At 37.9% G+C, this 19,198-nt stretch overlaps 1 protein-coding gene across 8 annotated transcripts in view; it reads left to right on the top strand.

Annotated features, from left to right (window-relative positions):
- The window catches only part of NEK10 (NIMA related kinase 10), a 223,549-nt gene that overhangs the window by 139,566 nt on the left and 64,785 nt on the right, over window positions 1-19,198 (top strand). For all 8 annotated transcript variants that reach the window (XR_007457399.1, XM_049628906.1, XM_049628904.1 and 5 more), the window contains one exon: window positions 5,270-5,483. Coding sequence is in view for 7 of the 8 variants with exons in the window: in XM_049628906.1 (XP_049484863.1) it covers window positions 5,270-5,483 (214 nt within the window). In the remaining variant the exon portion in view is untranslated. The remainder of the gene's footprint in view (window positions 1-5,269; window positions 5,484-19,198) is intronic.

The following is a 19,198-nucleotide window of genomic DNA, read 5'->3' as shown; positions in this document are numbered from 1 at the left end:
AAATCAGGATGTGTGTTATCTCCAGTTTTATTCTTTTTTCTCAGGATTGCTTTGGCTAATCAGGGCCTTTTGTGGTTCCACACAAATTTTAGGATTTTTCCTTCTATTTCTGTGAAGAATGCCTTTGGTATTTTTATGGGAACTGTACTGAGTCTGTAGATGGCTTTTGGTGGTATGGCCATTTTAACAATATTTACTCTTTTGATACATGAACACAAAATGTCTTTCCATCTATTTGTGTCTTCTTCAATTTCTTTCAGCAAAGTCTTGTAGTTTTGTTGTATAGATCTTTCACTTCCTTCGTTAAATTTATTCCTAAGTATTTTATTATTTTTGATGCTATTGCAATTTGGATAGTTTTCTTTATTTCTTTTTCTAATGCTTTATCATTAGTATAAAAGAATCCCCACTGGTTTCTGTAAGTTCGTTTTGTAACCTGCCCCTTTCCTGAAATCACTGATTAATTTCAACAGTTTTTTTCGATTGATTCTTTGGGATTTTCTATATGTAAGATGATATCATTTGTAAACAGAGAAAATTTTACTTCTTTCTTCCTGATTTGGGTGTCGTTTGTTTCTTTGCCTTGCCTCATTGCTCTAGTTAGGACTTTTCCAATACTATCCTGAACAGAATGATGAGAGTGGGCAACCTTGCCTTGCTTGTGATCTCAGAGGAAACACTTTCAAGTTTTCTCCATTGAGTATGATGTTACCTGTGGGTTTGTTGTATGTGGACTTTTTAATGTTGAGATATATTCCTTCTATACCCAATCTGTTGAGGATTTTTATCATAAAATAATGTTATATTTTGACAAATGCTTTTTCTGTGTGTATTGAGATCAAGTAGTTTTTATCTTTCATTTTACTGATGTGACAAATTACATTTATTGATTTGTATGTGTTGAACTTTCCTTGTATCCCAGGGATAAATCCCACTTTGCCATGGTGTTTTCTCCTTTTAGTGTATTCTTGAGTTTTGTTAATATTTTGTTGAGAATCTTTGCATCTATATTCATCGGGGATATTTTTCTATAGTTTTCTCTTCTTGTGGTGTCTTTATCATCTGGTTTGGTATCAAGGTAATGCTGGTTTCTGGATGATCTATCCATTGCTGATAGTGGGGTCTACTATTATTGCATTGTCTATTTCTCCTTTAAGATCTGATAGTATTTGCTTACTACATTTTGATGCGAAGATGTTGGGAGAACGTATATTTGTTATTATATCTTCTTGGTGTATTGACCCCTTTATCATTATATAATGACCTTCTTTGTCTCTCGTTATATTTTTTGGCTTAAAGTCTACTATGTCTGATATAAGTATGGTTATATCTGTTTTCCTTTAGTTATCATTTGCTTAGAGTATCAATTTCTACCCCTTCGCTTTGAACCTATGTTTGTCTTTGGAGCTGAGATGAGTCTCCTGAAGGCAGCATTTGGTTGGGTCTTGTTTTTTAATCTATCTAGACATTCGGTGCCTTTTGATTGGTGAGTTCATCCATTTATATTGAGAGTGATTATTGGTATATGGAGACTTACTACTACCATTTTGTCTTTTAGTTTCTGGTTGTTTTGTATCTCTATTGTTTTCTTTTTCTTTGTGTTTCTGTTTACATGTTAGGTTGGCGACTTTCTATGATAATTTTCTCAGTTTCCCCCTTTTTGCGGTTTTGTGTCTTTGCCCTAGATTTTTGAACTTTATGTAAAACGTCTCATAGATAAAATAGTCCATTTTATGCTGATAACAACTAATCTTCATTTGTCTATACAGGTGCTGTCATTTTCCTTCTCCTATTTTTATATTTTTGCTGTCACAAATTATCTCTTTTTATGCTATATGTTTACTACTAAATTGCTGGCATGTACAGGTTTTTTTTTAAATGTTTGTATCCTTTAACCTTTATGTCATAGTTTAACACCCTATTCTGAAATAGAATTACAATTTTGTGTACAATTTTGTGATTCTATTTATCACCTTACTTGAAAATCTGGGTACTTTTGTCTTTTTGTTTAAGGCAGAAGAGCTCCTTTCAACTAGACCTGTAAAGCAGGTCTAGTGGTGGTAGACTCATTCAGCTTTTGTTTGGGAAATCTTTTATTTCTCCTTCATGCCTGAAGGATAACATTGCTGGATAGTTTTCTTGCCTAAGATTTTTATATTTCAATACTTTGAGTAATCATTCCATTCTCTTCTGGCCTGTAGATTTTCTGCAGAGAAATCTGCTCATAGTTTAATGGGAGTTATTTTGTAGGTTAGTCTCTTTTTCCCGAGCTGCCTTTAAGATTCTTTCCTTATCCTTGACTTTTGACAGCTTCACTATAACGTGTCTTAAAGTTTTTTTACATTGAGACAGTAAGGTGATTTATTAGCTTCGTGGACTTTTATGTCTAGTTCTTTCCCCAGCTTTGGGAAGTTCTCAGCTATTGTTTTTTTAACTGCCTCTCTGCCCCCTTCTTCTCTTTTCCTTATGATATACCCATTATTTTTGTTGGCTCTCTTAAAGCAGTCTGATAGCTCTCGTAGGATTTCTTCACTTTGTAAAAGCCATTTTAAAAATAGAAGTTCTCTTCTCCTCCACATGAATCATTTCCAGATTCCTACCTTCCAGGTCACATATTCTCTCTTCCATCTGATCTGTTGTGTTTACAGTGCTTTGTAATGCACTCTTCATCCCATTTGTCGGGTTGTTCAGCCCCAGAATGTCTGTTTGGTCCTTTTTTAGAATTTCAGTCTCCCTCAGTTCTGACACTTTATCCTTGGTTCTACCACCTCCATGAAGTCTGATCCACTCACCCTCAGTTATACGGATGTATGGATCACTCCGGCATCCTGGTATGCTGTGCAGAGGAAACCTTGTTGGTTTATGGATGCCCTACTGGTTATACATTGAAGGCGAGAGACAAAGGGAACAACTCACACCACCATAATCCTCAACTCTTTGTTTCTTGAAACACAAAATGAATACAACTGAACATCACATCTTTCTAATTCTTTCCATCTGGTCTCTCAGAGCAGAGTGGGGACAAAGGGGGTGAGGTGAGTAGAACAACCTAGGTTCTTGCTACAACACAATTTTGTTTCTTTTATTGGAGAATCACTGAAGCACTTGTTCACTCTTTTTTAAAATTGTTTTTTCATGTTTATTTGTTTATTTTGAGAGAGAGAGAGAACAGGAAAGGGGCAGACAGAGAGGGAGAGAATCCCAAGTAGTCTGCCTGCTATCAGTGCAGAACCTGATGTGGGGCTCGATCCCCTTGAACAGTGAGATTGTGACCTGAGCTGAAACCAATAGTCAGACGCTCAACCGACTGAGCTACCCAGGTGCCCCAGCATTTGTTCACTTTTAAGAATTCTCTGAAATATCTAAGCAGGGATGATCTATGACCAATGCTCACTGCCTATGGCCTCATACTCAAAACTGCCCTGCACTTAGTGTTTAAGCCTCTGCATTAAAAGTCATGAGATTCTTAATAATTTTATCTTTAAATTTATGTTTTGGAAATTAAGTCTGAGGAGGCAAGGGGCATGTATATTTGAGGCTGGGGAGCCTCAGTTCATAAGTGGTCCCTCCAACTTCCTACTTCTCTGACATAGATTCTCAGCCATCTGCTCCTGAAGCCCTGGCCCCTACCTGGCCTCCAGTTCCCTGTTCCTGACCCTGTCCCTGTCCCATCAGTGCTACTGTTCTCTACCTGGTGTGGTGATTGGGTATGTCAGCATCCTGTATTCTGCTTTGTGGATGCAGACAAGGAGAGGATCAGGGTGCAGCATGTGCCCTGCTGGCATCTTCAGGTGAGGCAAAAATGAGGCCATCCTTAACCAGGGTGGTAGCATCATGGTGCACTGAGTGGGTGACACAGTGGGGCCTCTTGCCCACCTCCAATTCAGGTATCAAGTACGTCATGTGGGCATGGAGGTTGAAGTCTCTTGAGGGTCTCCTGTCTACCATCATTTAGGACCTTGGACTATGGGAAGGGAGATTGATTTCCTCACTCCCTGCTGGGGCACCACACTTTCATTTTGCACTGGGAACTCCACAAATTATGTAGCTGGCCTTGTCTCTACTATCTCTTGCCTCTCTTTGTTATAAATGCAAAGACTGAGCTTTGTTAAATATGAATTCAGCAGATGTGTAAAGTGTCTGTCATAACCAGAGGGCAAGACCACTGCCTTAGCAAGAAATAACACAAAGATTAAGTATGAGATGATAATGTCTTAAAATCTAGTTAAAAGATGTATATTTTACTCATAATCAAGTCTAAAAGAGTAATTAGCAAATTAACAAGTTAGAGTCTTATTTTGTCTTATGTTGTGAATAATGATAATAAAAATAAAATAGTTCCCCAATATTTCCTGGAGACATCAGTATAGGTGAAAGTTGTATGAACTATAGGTTGCTAAATCAAATACAGATGTGCAAAGTAGGTATTTTTCTCAAAGTCCAAATAAAGTAAAGTTTATTAAGAAGAACATGGCTTCAGTGAAATTAGAGAATTTGAATTAAAATATCATAGTGAGTACCAGAAGTATTTGAAGCATACTAACAATGATCATGATAACTGATTCCGTGGTGTCTTGAATATCCTTGTATTACTGTTTAGCTGTGACATAAATAATACTCTCTTTAATAAGCTGATTGCCATTTCCTACCTCCAAATCACAGAAAATATTAGCATGCAATGTGTCACATTAGCTACTTAAAAAAAATATTACAGACATCTTAAACCTCTGAGTAACTGGATTGCATTTTAGTTTTATGACTTCATGTTTTGTAAGGCTCACACTAATCAAGTTGGGTTGATATTGCTGCTGTACAGCTGGGAAAAGCCAATAAGTTGTGATCCCTTAAAAACCTTCCTTTCGTTTGGTGCATCAGGGTGGTCATCAGGGCCTACATTCTTGGGATCCCTCTTTGTTTCACTGAGTGATGACTTGGCAGTGATTATAGAAAATAACCAGTTCACACAGGAGTGGGTGACCGTATCCACCTGTCCTGAGACCTGAGGAACAATTCACGCTCAGCCTGTAGCCCTTGCCTGTCAGCCCAACTGCAAAGAGAACAGTGCTGCCTCCCTCGGCTTCCCAAACATTCCAAACACCTTTTGAGAAGTCATGGATTCAAAACTATGCTTGATGTCCATCTTATCTCAGGTGTTCTTCTGTGCAGACACCATGGTGGACACACAGTGGGGTTTAACTTTGACCTCCACACCCCATGGCCTCGGTCCCAACATTGACCAGAGTGCTGTAATTAGCTTATGTTCTCTTAGGTGCCTCACTCCTGATGCAGAAGCCCGCCCAGATATTGTAGAAGTCAGCTCGATGATATCAGATGTCATGATGAAGTATTTAGACAACTTATCTACATCCCAGCTGGCTTTGGAGAAGAAGCTGGAACGGGAACGGAAGCGCACGCAGAGGTACTTTATGGAAGCCAATCGGAATGCTGTCACATGTCACCAGGAGCTGGCTCTGTTATCTCATGTAAGTGCAGATCTTTCAGTCTCTTCGTGATAAACTCTAATAAGGATGTCTGAAGTTGTTCAGACTTGTCTTACTGGAAGGTTATCTTAAGTTAGGAAAATATTAATTGCTACATGCAGTGTTTCACTATTATGTAGTTACATATTTGCATCCTTTTCTAGATCTTACACTTATAGTTAAAATAAGTCAATATAAATGAATTTCCAAAGAAATACACCTAATAATTAGAGGCATCTCTTAGCAATTCTTTAAGTTTATATTATGCTCTTTGTATAGGTAGCAGCGAATGCATGTATTTTATTTCTTTAGCAATCTGATTTGGGGAAGATGGATGAAAATGTTGTGTGTTAATTCAGAGAAGGAAATAACAATTGCCTTAAGATTTTGTCTTATTAGTGTAATTGCTTTCATTACTGTTTGTGGTGGTAATAATGTTGCCATGCTTCAAATCAGAATATATCCTTTTATCTTTCTTGCCAGTAACCTTTAAATTATTTTGATATTTAAGTTTATTTCTAAGCATAGCTTGAAAAAGGGAAAAGCCACAGATGTCCACATGTGCAAGTGACCAGTGATGCTCTTGTTGCTGTCTCTTGCTTTCCCGTAGCTTTTGTTGCATTGTGACCCGTGATCTGTCCTTTGCTTGTGCTCTGGGCTCCCCACAAGCAGGGATCTCGTAAGGGACCCTGCAGCCTGGTAGATGTTCTTTCCTTCCCTCTTGGGCATGAGGCCCAAGAAAAGAGGGTCATAATAACATTCTTGATCAGAGTACTTATTCATTGAATTCCTTTCCAGGACCCTAAAGAACTGTTCTGCCTCAGCTGGGAAAATTATATAAAAAGTTGATTTCAGACAAGATACAACTGGGTTTCTTTTCTTTTCTTTTCTTTTCTTTTCTTTTCTTTTCCTTGCCTTGCCTTTCCTTTCCTTTCCTTTCCTTTCCTTTCCTTTCCTTTCTTTTTTTCCTTTTTTTTCTGATTTCTTGAATAACAGAGTTTCCATCAAACTACTTTCTATTAAAAGCAAAGCACTAATGTTTGGTGTGTTTGTCTTGACATACTTGGAATCTAGTAGTTGAAGGTTCAATATAGTTTTCTTTTGGGGGGAAAAGCTCATTTTTATTGCCTTGCTGCGTCCAGCTGTAATTTCACAGAACAATCCATGGTGATTATCTAAGGCCTTGGTTTATGTTTAGGAGCATATAACTTGGAGTTACAGCTCTTGCTGAACACAGTTGAATCTTATATACAGTGAGTTAGACCTCACTTTTCTTGTTATTTTACTACCTGACTTTGTAAAAAGTAGGCAACAATGAGAAACACACTATTCTACGGATGTCATGTTGCATTCAGAGTATAGTGTTCCCAGTAAACGAAAATGTGAGAGATTTGGCCATTTCTATATATCTTAAGTATTTGAGGCCTTCTATTAAGTTCTGCACTGCAAAGCTACTTAGCCAATTTCCAGTTGGACATAAAAGAGTCATTTTATATTAGATTCGTGTAGCTGATGGGGGGGTAGGTGGAGTTAGTTTAAAATCTAACAGCAAAAATCCTCTTATCTTTAGCAAAACACCTTGAGAATGACTGTTTCATTTATTTACTTTTTCTCCTTGGCTTTTTTTTTTTTCAAACTCTTAGTGTGGAAAATTTCACACGTTTACTGAAGTAAAGATAGCACTTTGCGTAGCAGCCCTCCAGCTTCAAGAGTTTGCTGCTTTGAGCCAATGACGTATTGTCTTCATGCCTACCCCACTGCCCACTCCCTGCCATCCCTAGGTTATTTTGAAACAAACCCAAGACACCGTATCATCTCATCTATCAGTATTTCAGTATGTATTTGGAAGGCCATTTTAACTGTAGAAATCTAGCTCTCAGGCCATAACCAGGTTAAACAAAGGGAGTGATCTATTATCGACGAGGGAGTTTTGATGTTCTAGAGGTTCTGTACTCATCCATAAAGAGGGGGAAAATATTACCTATTGCAGAAGGCACTAGGATCAAATAAGTTAATGTGTTTGAACTATGCAAATTAAAAAGTGGCACAAAATTATAGAAAATGAACAGTGATTATGTTAAAAAAAAGTTTTTGATGCAACTTCCCCATTTAGTCCATTAGTACTAAATCTGTGTGTGGTTTTCATGCAGTTAATATATATCTATTGAGCACGAGCTACTCGCCAGCTTCAATGTCCTCATGGAGCATTCAGTCTTTTAGGGACCATGGAGAAGTGCTTTACTTGTAGGCAAAGTTGATATTACTACTTTAAAAAAACCATAAAATATCTTCTCCTTTTGTACTATTTTATGCATATTGATAAGTTTTCATTTCTGGATTGATCGAAGGTTAACTAAAACGAGAAATGCAGCTTTATTAAAGAACTGAGAAGGAAATATGATTATATTTCATCAAAAGACAGCATGCAGCTAATTGGCATTATCCTTGCTAAGTACCAATTGTTATTTTTAAAAAACTTACATCCACACCATTGCTGATGGGAAAATTATAGGTATCGAATTTTATGTCTCTTTTTTTCTTAAGTATTGTTATAGATTATGATCGTTTCATTTCAAATGTAGTGGAATGCCTCCCAGAGCAGTTAATATCAGTAATATAATTACACAATCCAATGATAAGCAATAGTCAAAGGAAAGAGAAATTAGTGGGTGTGGTGGAACTTCATGAGTTTTCAACACTGATAAGGAGATCCATTATCAATTGCTGGATTTTGCAAATTAGTGGGTAAGCAAACAATTGATAAGAAACATTAAGGGCTCTTATGTCATGGGGTGTATGCTACTTACTTTTCCACACATTAGCTCGTTCTTATTTATGGCAATTTTCATAATAGGCTGGTAAAGACGAGTATTAATATATATTTCAAAAGGACAGAGAAGTCTTCACTAATAAAGTCCACCCCTGTGTACTGTGGTTTAGACCTTATGAAAGAGAAGCAATGTTTTCTTTTTGAAGAATAAGCTTTCTAATTTTTAGAATTCAAAATAACAGGTCACAAGGAGAGCACAGGGTCAAGAACAATAAGAATCAAGCAGAGAAAAATGAGGTGTAACTTTTACTTAAATATGTAATAAAAGCTATCGTACTACACAGCATACTGTGGCATGGTAGTAGTCAAAATCATGATTGGTGTTTCGGCATTGTAATAGTCAAGATCATGATTGGTGTTTCGGCATTGTGCACAACGTGTTAAACACACAGAATAGCTACCCTTTGGGCGTTGTCTTATGTCACAGGCAGAAAAATTGGTTGCAGGCATTTCTAAACAGTGCACTGCTTAGATCTTCGCCAGCAAATGCGAGGATGAGGGTTAAAACCCAGCCTACAATAATCTGGATAATCAATAGAAAATTTCAGTTTCACTCAGATTATTGGGATTTTGTGGATACAGCTTTAGACTAATGTTAACATTGGTAAGTAAAGTGTATTTCTATGTGTACAAATGGAGCAGAGCTGAACGTACCAGGGGGACCGAAGGGTAATCATGAAAGAAGCATGTTTTTAAAGGGTAAGTTTTGCAGGGATTCACCACTCCTCTTCCAGTGATATTTGTCAGGTACTTTTATCTTCATCATCTCTGTTCTATAGCTAAACGATTTTTTTGCTAGTATGGTAAGTTCATTCAGTCTGGATAACTATTTTCGTATCCATAAACGCAACAGGGAACAATACAAAAAGAGAAAAATTGAAAGTGCTTGCAGTTTATAATTAATAATAGCAGAACATGGGGTCCCCAGGTGGCTCAGTTGGTTGAGCATCCGACTTCGGCTCAGGTCATGATCTCACGGTTCGTGAGTTTGAGCCCCGCGTCGGGCTCTGTGCTGACAGCTCACAGCCTGGAACCTGCTCCAGATTCTGTATCTCCCTCTCTCTGTGCCCCTCCCCTGCTTGTGTTCTCTCTCTCTCTCTCTCTCTCTCTCTCTCTCTCAAAAATAAATAAATAAACTTTTTAAAAATTTAAAAAAACAGTGGAAGAACAAAGATCTGTTGAATGTCTTCTGAATGTAAGACATTGTGCTTGGTACTGTGAAGGTTATAAATAATTATGAGGAGTGGTCCCCGCTGTGAAATGACTTATACGGTCTACCTGGGAAGCCAAGACACATATGCAACTTGGGTAAATATCAAATGGAGGAAATTTGGGTGAATATCAAATGAGATCTATGGCTGATATAGTTCAGGGAGACTCCAAAGCAAGCGGGGTAAGTTTGGGCCTTGAAAAGTAGGTAAGAAGTCACTCCTGGATGGAAAAGAATAGCGAAAGTACATGAACTCCAGATATACCAGCTTGGTTTACTTAGGACTACTAATCACATTTTAGAAATGTTACTTGTTTTTAGTATTTTTTTTCCTTTTTTTTAACGTTTATTTATTTTTGAGACACACAGAGACGGCATGGGTGAGGGAGGGGCAGAGAGAGAGGGAGACACAGAATCTGAAACAGGCTCCAGGCTCCGAGCTGTAAGCACAGAGCCCGACTCAGGGCTCAAACTCGACGGCCATGAGGTCATGACCTGAGCTGAAGTCAGACGCCCAACCGACTGAGCCACCCAAGCGCCCCTTTAGTATTTTTTAGTGTTTATTTATTTTTGAGAGAGAGGGAAAGACCATGAGAGAGGGAGGGACAGAGAGTGAGGGAGACACAGAATCTGAAGCAGGCTCCAGGCTCTGAGCTGTCAGCACAGAGACTGATGTGGGGCTGAAACTCACCAACAATGAGATCATGATCTGAGCCGAAGTCAGCCGCTTAACCGACTGAGCTACGGAGGTGCCCCAGAAATGGAACTGTTTTATGCTAGAAAAGAGAAACCAAGAGAAGAGGCTTGCCCAAGGTCACCAAGCTAGTGTGCCAGTTTGTCCTAGCACTGAAAGTTGGATCTCCTGATTTATAGTGCATGTTTTGATATGTATACTTTGCAAAGTCTGGGAAAGCAAACTGGTGCTAAATGGCAGAAATTTGTGAATACCTAGTCACGATGTTTGAATTTAATCCTGGTTAGTATGGATGAAAGCCTTGAATTTCTCCAGAGTAACTGACAACAAATTATCAAACTGAGGGCTAATTCTTCCTTCTTGTTCATAATTCCTTCTTGAGCTTTTTTTTTTTTCTTCCTGTGGTTTCAACCACACTCCTCTGTCCTGGTTTCCATCCTACATCTCTGAATACTCTTTCTTGTTATATCTCCCTGGACTCTTAAATTTTTATGTTCTGCTTCTCTTCTTGCTCTTCCCTTAAGTGAGTTTTATCCAGTTCCATGGTTTTCCATTTCAGATGAATTTGGGTAAAAGTTATACAAAATGGGAACTTTATTTTCTATAATATATATTATTTTGGCATAATACATATATAATAATAACATATATAACATATATATATTATTTCTGCCGGTGGCAGAAAATGGTGGATATAACCATTATCACATATATCAACTGCTTTTGTCTAAAAGTTTGTCGCCCATTTCAAGGGTTCTCCTCACCATTTCCTCCTCCCAAGATGGCAGCTGGGTACAGGAGACTGCTCAGGCATCCTCACACCAATGGGAGGGGGCTCTGCATGTCGCCTTCTTCTTTTGGTCTCTTTGACTTTAGATGAGGTGAGCCTATCTCTATAGCTTTGGGGGACCTACCGTGGCATCCCTGATTTGAACTGTTTTCTCTGTGCTCCTCTCCATGCAGTGATAACCTCTCCTCTCCATGGACTCACCGGAAGCTCCACATCCATTTTCCACATTCCCATTGTGGTGCCTGGGAGCTTTGGATTCACACCTCTGCCAGGCATAGTCCACGGGGAACTGAGAGTAAAGGGACATAGTATCAGTCCCATCTTCTTTTTTCTTTCCTACTCCTTTATCCCGGGTGCCAGTCATTCCATTATTCATTCAACAAATATTTATTGAGTGCCTATTAGTGTCAGATAATATTCTAGGGGTGGGGGATACCACAGTGAACACAGGGTATCTACCCTCATGGGCCTTCTACTAAATGCCCTTATCAACTACATAGTATATACCGTTATGATGATCATGAAGCTTCTCTGAAGCTTCTAGTCTTTTCTGGCTGAACCTGAATTGCCCCCTCACACCCTCTGCTCTACTCCCAGTGTTCACTCCTGCTAGAAAGGATGTGAGGAGGAAAAACATGGATTCTTGAACCTGACTTATCTTCTATCCTCCCATCTGGCTCCTTTTTTGAGCTTCAGAGAGACTTCCCTGTTTCCCATCCACACTGCCAGAAACTGCCCTTCCACCATGACCTTCTCTTTCCCCACGTGTTCTTCATTTAGGCCTTTCCTTGGGTTTGTAAGCCGCAGCCTCATGGTCTGGTGTCCATAGTATAAGGGCTCTGGGAGAAAAAGTACACAATATATTCTAAGAAGGCGAAATACATTGGATGTGTTTTACAACATAACTTCCACGTCCATTTTCTGAAGACCTCCAAAACTGTGTGCCTGATCGTACCCTTTCCTACATGACAGACATAGATTTTGGGCTGGACGTTTACCCTCATGTCTAATAAGTACCTTATGCTGAGCCATTCTCACAGTGAATGGAATCTCTTTCTTTAACCCAGTCATGTTCTCCACTTCATCACCTTAACTGAAACCTGAACATTTTCTTCAACTCACTCTCCCTCAAATCCTACATCCATTTTATTAGCAGTCTTTTACCAAATCTATTTCTGAAATGTCTGACAATTCCATCTTATCCTTACAATTCTCGTTCTCATTATCTCACATGGGGTGAGATAGCCAGCTTTCTTGCCTCTACTCTCTTCCTCATCCCTAGCAGTGATTCAGTATATCACCTCTGTACTGTCTACAGGAGGTCATCAGGAGAGCCATTTTGTTTATCACAATGATGTTGACCGCTACTGGTACTTAAGGGGAAGCAGCCAGGGATGCTAATATTATGTCGGATACAGAACAGTCCTACGCACAGTGTATAGAGCAGAACGAGTAGGAGATACATGTGAAGAGAGTTATTGCAAGGAATTATACAATTGTGGGGGCTGACTAGGTAAGTCCATAATCCACAGGGTAGGCTGGCAGGAAGGGCAAGTTGAAACTCTTGGACATGGACTGAAACTGCTGTCCACAGAGAGAATTTCTTTTTCATCACAAAGAAGCCTCAGCTTTGAAGACCTTCCAAATGATTGAATCCATTCTACTCAAGTTATCTAGACTCATCTCCCTCCCTTAACCATCCTCTATGTATCTACCAAGATGATCTTTCAAAAATCACACTTGGTCTTGATAAATTATCTCATGCTTAAGATGAGTCAGTGTTCCTAGGGTGCCTGGGTGGCTCAGTGGGTTAAGCATCTGAGTTTGGCTCAGATCATGATCTCATAGTTCATGAGTTCGAGTCCTGCATTGAGCTCTGTGCTGACAGCTCAGAGCCTGGAGCCTGCTTCGGATTCTGTGTCTCCCTCTCCCTGTGCCCCTCCTTCACCCACACTGACTATCTCTCAAAAATGAATAAACATTAAAAAATAAATAAAAAAGATGAGTAAATGTTCCTGTAGTGAGTCCTAGAAATTTACTCTAAACTTTCGGTGAATTACAAAAGATTTATGTGATCGTCCCATATTGTCAAACTGCTGACATATGGCACACATAATTATTGTACTAAATTCCATCTACCTTGTGCAGGAAACAGCTAGTAGAGTGCTTGTCAGCATAGACTAATTTCTAAATCCACAGTCCCTTCATAATTTCACTTCTTTACTCTGGGATTCTTATTGTAGCTTTCTAATACAATATCTGTATGTTCTTAGCAAATTTTATCAAGAGGCATTGGATATTTATCTTAAATTCTCAAATATCTTTAAAGTTGACCACTTGAGAATTGAACAGATACGCGAGCACCCGATTCTCATTTTCGTAGTGCAAATTTAAAAAACCGTTGTGCTATTTATTTATCTGAGTTGTTTTATTTTTATTATACCATATGTCATTTACAATTGCTGAGTACGGCACTAAAGGCGTGTGTCTGCATTCCTCTGCTAAGAGATTAAATTAAGCCATGTAGAAAATGATGTATTTTAAAAGGACAATATTTTTGTGAACATCTTTGCTTTTATTGTCTGGTTAATTGTTGGCTGACTTTCCCCCAAGGCTGTGAAAAGGCAACAAATAACGATGCAGTGAAAGAACTATCGGGAAAAATCATGACTTGTTTTGGAAATGTTCTATACTTGTTACGGGTTAAAAAAATAAAGCAATGCCTTTTAGGCTCCCAGACAAATATACACACAATTCTTACATCCACACCATAACTCCCCCCTTGTTTATTGAGATATAATTTACATATAGCATAATTTACACTTAGTTTAATGACTTTTGACACAAGGTCAACTTGCACCTGAAACCAGACTGGCAACATATACATCCCCTCAGAAATTTCCCTCATGCCCCTTGCCGTGCGGTTCCCTGCCCATGGACAGACCGCCATGATTTCTGACACTATGGATTACTGTTGCCTATTGTGTGACTTCATATAAATTGCAGAGTATTTATGCTTTAGCATCTGGTTTCTTTCACATGACCTAATGTCTGTGAGATTCATCCATGATGTTGTGTTTGGCAGTTATTTATGTTGCTGGATAGTATTATGTTGTATGAATGTATCATATTTTGTTCTCCTGTTGATGAACACCACGTTGTTTCCAGATTTGGGGTTTTATATAAGACTGCTCTGAATTTTCTTATATAAGTCTTCTTATGGAGATACGTTCATTTCTCTTCGACAAATACGTAGGAGTAGAATTTCCGGGTCATAAAGTAGATGTATGTTTAACTTTAAAAGAAACTACTAAGCAGTTTTCCAAAATTGTACTGGTTAGCATTTTTAGAAGTAATATATGAGGTTTGCTCACCTGTTCCACATTCTTGTATACATTTGGTATTGTCAGTCTTTTAGATTTTAGCCATTGTGTTGGGAATAAAAGGGTACCTCTCTGTGGTTTTAGTTTGCATTTTCTTGATAGCCAAGGCTGTTGAACACTTTTACATTTCCTTATTGATCAATTATATATCTCTCTGTGTGTGTGTGTGTGTGTGTGTGTGTGTGTGTGTGAGAAGTATCTGTTCGAATCTTTGGCCATTATTTTACTGAAGGTCTGTTTTGTTGACTTTCGGAGTTCTTTAAATAGTCTATATATGACTATGTATTGTATGTATGTATATGTATTGCAAATGTTTTTCCTAATCTATGACTTGACTATTTTAATGATATTTTTTTGATGAGCAGAAATTTTGTTAAATTTTAATTTTGTTCAAGTCCCGTTTACTCATTTAGTTTTTCATTGTTGTTAGTGCTTTTTGCATCCTGTTAAAGAAATTGTGGCCTCTCCGAAGATTGCAAAAATAGGCTGTTTTTTTTGTTTTTTAAATTCTTTCTGGTTATAGATTTTATGTTTAGGTCTATGATCCATTTTGATTTAACTTCATGCATAGAATAATGAAGAGATTGAAATTTATTTTTTTTCCTTATGGGTGCCCAGTTTCCCCAGCATCATTTCTTAAAATGCATAATCCTTCCTCACTGACTTTACTATATGTCTTTTTTGAAAATCATTTGACACTATATATGTGGATTTATTTCTGAACTCTATTCTGTTGCGTTAATCTGTGTATCTGTTCTTCAGCCAATACAACACAGTCATGATTATTTTGGCTTTTTAAGAAGTCTGGAAATTAGGTTGTATAAGTGCTCCAATTTAGCTCTTCTTTGTCAAATTTGATTTGGCCATTCTAGATCTGTTATATTTACTTATTAATTTTAGAATCAGTTTGTCAATTTCTTCAAAAAAATAATGTTGCTATTTTGTTTTCCTTTAGAATTATTTTATTAAATCATAAATGTACAACAGCTTCTTAACTCTACACATGCACTTAAATTTTTTTTTAAGAAAAACATTATGTCTTATTACACCATGATCCTGGCTAATAGCTTTTGAAACTTTGAGGAAAATCTTTAAAAAGGTTTCACATGTTACCTGAAACCTACAAGTTTAACATTATCAAAGAAGGAATGCTTCTACACTTACAAAACCACTAGAAAGAAATAACAATTGAAAAGCTCAGAAACTGTCCTGAAGGCATTTTTCCCCCAACTCCTTCCTCCATAGCCAGGTAAAGTTATTAAATTATCCAGCGCATTCACAAAATGGCTCTCTGCATCTGCTCTGGTATCTTCTGCTGTATCACTGCAGATTTATGCATGACTTAGATAAGAGTTTCCTTAACGTTATTATTTTGACAGCCTGAAACTGTTCCGTTGCCTCTGGGCTCTCATCCTCTGGATGAGGATGAACTGGAGTCAAAGAACTCCATCTTTGTAGTAAAGACAAATAATAAATAAATTAATATACATTTAAGTACTGTGGACAAAAATGTGAGAAGTCAAAGTGATAGTGATTGGTAGATGTGCGAAGACAGGCTGTTTTAAATAGGGATGTCAGGAAAAGGCTCTATAACTACATGACGTTTGAGCAGAAACCTGAATACATTAGAAGGGTGAACTCTGCAAATATTTGGAGGCACAACATTGGTGTCAGAGGGAACAGCAAATCCAAATATGTGGAGGTGGGGCATACCTGCCAAATTCAAGGGGCAAGCAAGGAGGCCTGTGTGGCTGGAATTGAGTGAAGCAGGGGGTGAGAGGAGGAGATAAGGCTGGTGTCGTCCATGGTATAGACTTGAATGATGTGCGTTTTGAGCAAAGGGGTGACATAATGTTTTAAAATGATACAGCTGTTGCTGTGTACCAATTGACTACTGAAAGCTAAGAACGGAAGCAGGGAGATTGGTAACAGATGATGGTGATTCTTCTCCTTGATTTTTAACTCTTTGTTTACTGGCACTTAATCAATTTGGTATTTTGATGTCAGGTACTAAGTGTGTGCTTTGACAAGAACTAGACATTTCTTTGTGTAATTCCGTATTAAAAATGAAACAGTAAGTAGAATTCTAATTTGTATGGTTCACTCATACTGATACCACCCATGTCTAATTCCATACTATGTTCATGCCGTAAGCAGTGCTGGTTTTCAACCGCATTTCTCGTTTTTGAGCAATCCAAATTAGAATGTCTTAAAACTTGACCACTTGTTGATTCTCTGTGCATGACTTCTTCTATATGTCAAATGGAATTACCTGCTTTTGGCCTCCTTTGAAATGATTTCAGAAGTTTTCACACACACATTCAGTTCTTTTCCTTGGGTAATGTGCAGTTTTGAAACAAAAGAGTGGTCAGTAAATGTTGATGTAGACTAAATCTTCTGTATTTATAATAAGGGATGCCTTCAGACTATAGCACTGTTCTTCTCTTCTTCCTTATTAGTAGTATTACTTCTAGACAACCTGTCTTTGAATTAGGAAACACAGAGAACCTATTACTGATACTAGATTAATTATGGGGTGGCAGTGAAACTTTATCAAGCATGGTAAATTTGATAGTGGAACTTTATACTGAATTGTTATAATTAACTCATTCTCTAATTTACTTATTTTGGTGATAGTTCGTTAGTATGTTCTTGTGCTCTTAAGAAGTTCTAATTAAGAGAGTGTCATGATAATAGTAGGATCATAATTACATGCATTTAATTATATTAAAGCCAAACATTTAGCTTTGTATGAATATTTTTAAGAAGTCCAAAATAAAAAATAATTAATATCCAAACCTGAAGATAATATTTTTCCTTTATTATATAATATTTGTAAATTTAGTTATTTCCATCACCTTACACACCAGTTTTTCTGGTTTAATTTGAACGTATTGCTCTTCTACTTGGTATGTGGAACACAAGAGCAGGGAAATACTTCAGGATTTCATAAACAAAATAGACAGGGGTATCAACCAAACAACTTTGAAGCTAAAAGATCCTCAGCTGCCGTAGGAAGGGACCAGGCTCCAAGCTTGCTCCTGCAGCCCACCTCTCCGTGATGGCAAAACCAAGTGTCCCAGAGTGAGGTCCTGGACAGGAGCCTCTCACCACACCTGCTGAAGTGGCCAGTCCACTCAGCTATGGCCTGGGTCTGTGTGGCCCCTTCAGCCCTCTCGATCACACTGGCTGATTTTTTTAATACTTTGAAATTAAGGGACAAAACTTATGTGCAATAATATGCGGTAATGATCTGTCTCCTATTTGGACTTTCTTTGTAACATCATCCATGAAAAGCATAGAACGTGGTTTGCCATTAAAAAGAGATCACCTCAGCCAGGTGAATTGCTGTCAAGCTGTGGGTAGCCCTGAACTTATGTGTCTAAAGTCATGGTTATTAACTAAACAAATAGAATCTAGGCAAAGACATAGCTCAAATAGAGTGACTATTTTAGAACAAAAGAAATAGTACATTCTTTATCGTGCTAAAGTAAAGCATCTATAGGATATAGTTAGTGTTATGTTTTATATTTATTTCTTGCTTTTCTCTCTCCTTAGAAAACATTCTGGGTAATTTAAAAAATTGCACTAGTTTTAATAAAATAGCTCTCTTAATTCTTTCCCTACTGTTGCAGTTAATTTAGGCAATGTCAGGCTGTTACTGTTAGAACTGCTATTCAACTGAAAATGTATTATAATGTGCTGCACACATAAAAAATTACATTATAATGAGCAAAACCGAGCTAAACATAATTGTGCCTATAACAGCACTGTGACAGGAAGTGTCTCCAGTAATGGTGATGATTTCCATATCAGTGATAATTTTATTGTCTCATTTGCATTGTCTTCTTCTTGCTGCCATATTGATGCACAGAATGTGTCCATCCGTTCCTGGGAGATATGTAGATGCCAAAAAAAAATGTAGTTAACTCCCTCTTCTATTCCTAGAAAAATCTTAAGTAATCAAAAAGTAAAAAAGATGACAGCAGCCAAATTGCATCCCCCAAGGCTGCACCTCCCTGCTCCCCCCAGCTCCCTTTAATAGGTTTATGTACTTGCTGGAGGCAACTTTCAAAAACATCTTAATGGCCTCAACTCTCAGGTTAAAAACAGTTAACCATTTCTGCCTTTAGCCAGGGCCTGCTGGGTTACAGAGGAGCCGGATTGTCATTGCTGGGCCAGCCATCTCTAATACAGATGAATCGAGCTTTGCAACTTCTCAAACATGCAAAGGGGAAAAAGGAAAGGAAGCATTCACTCTTATTCATTGGTGTATCACCAGATAGTCTCTTCAGCTCTTAGAGAAACAGCTCGATGGATTCTGACCCAGGATTCTGGATAAACAGGCAAGACAAACAAAAACAAAAACAAACAACAACAAACAAACAAACAGAAAACAAACACAGATGTTACAAAACCTACTTATCATGTAGGGGAGTTCACCTTCTTCCCTGGCCCTTTTCTCCCTTCTGTCTCAATACAGCAACTACTTATTAAGCATTTGCTATGTGTAAAGCATCGTGCAAGGCATGGAGGGATTCAAAAGGGACTAAAATAGCCTCCAGTTCTTCAAGGGGTGAGTTGGCAATGAGTTGGGTACTCAAATATTCACAAGGAAAAAGTCTGGAAATCACATTTGGGAAAATGTGTCTACAGTGACATATCTTTTATGTCAAGTTCAAGAACTATATAGATTTTTTTGAAGCAAAACTGCTGCAGGAGATTACAGAAACGGGTTTTTTTTTTTCAAACTAAAACAAACTATACATTCTACATTGCTTTATCGCTTTATTGCTTCCCCTCTTACAGAG

This window comes from Panthera uncia, chromosome C2 (assembly GCF_023721935.1).
Source record: "Panthera uncia isolate 11264 chromosome C2, Puncia_PCG_1.0, whole genome shotgun sequence".
Classification (NCBI taxonomy): domain Eukaryota; kingdom Metazoa; phylum Chordata; class Mammalia; order Carnivora; family Felidae; genus Panthera; species Panthera uncia.
This window is presented reverse-complemented; position numbering and strand designations above follow the sequence as displayed.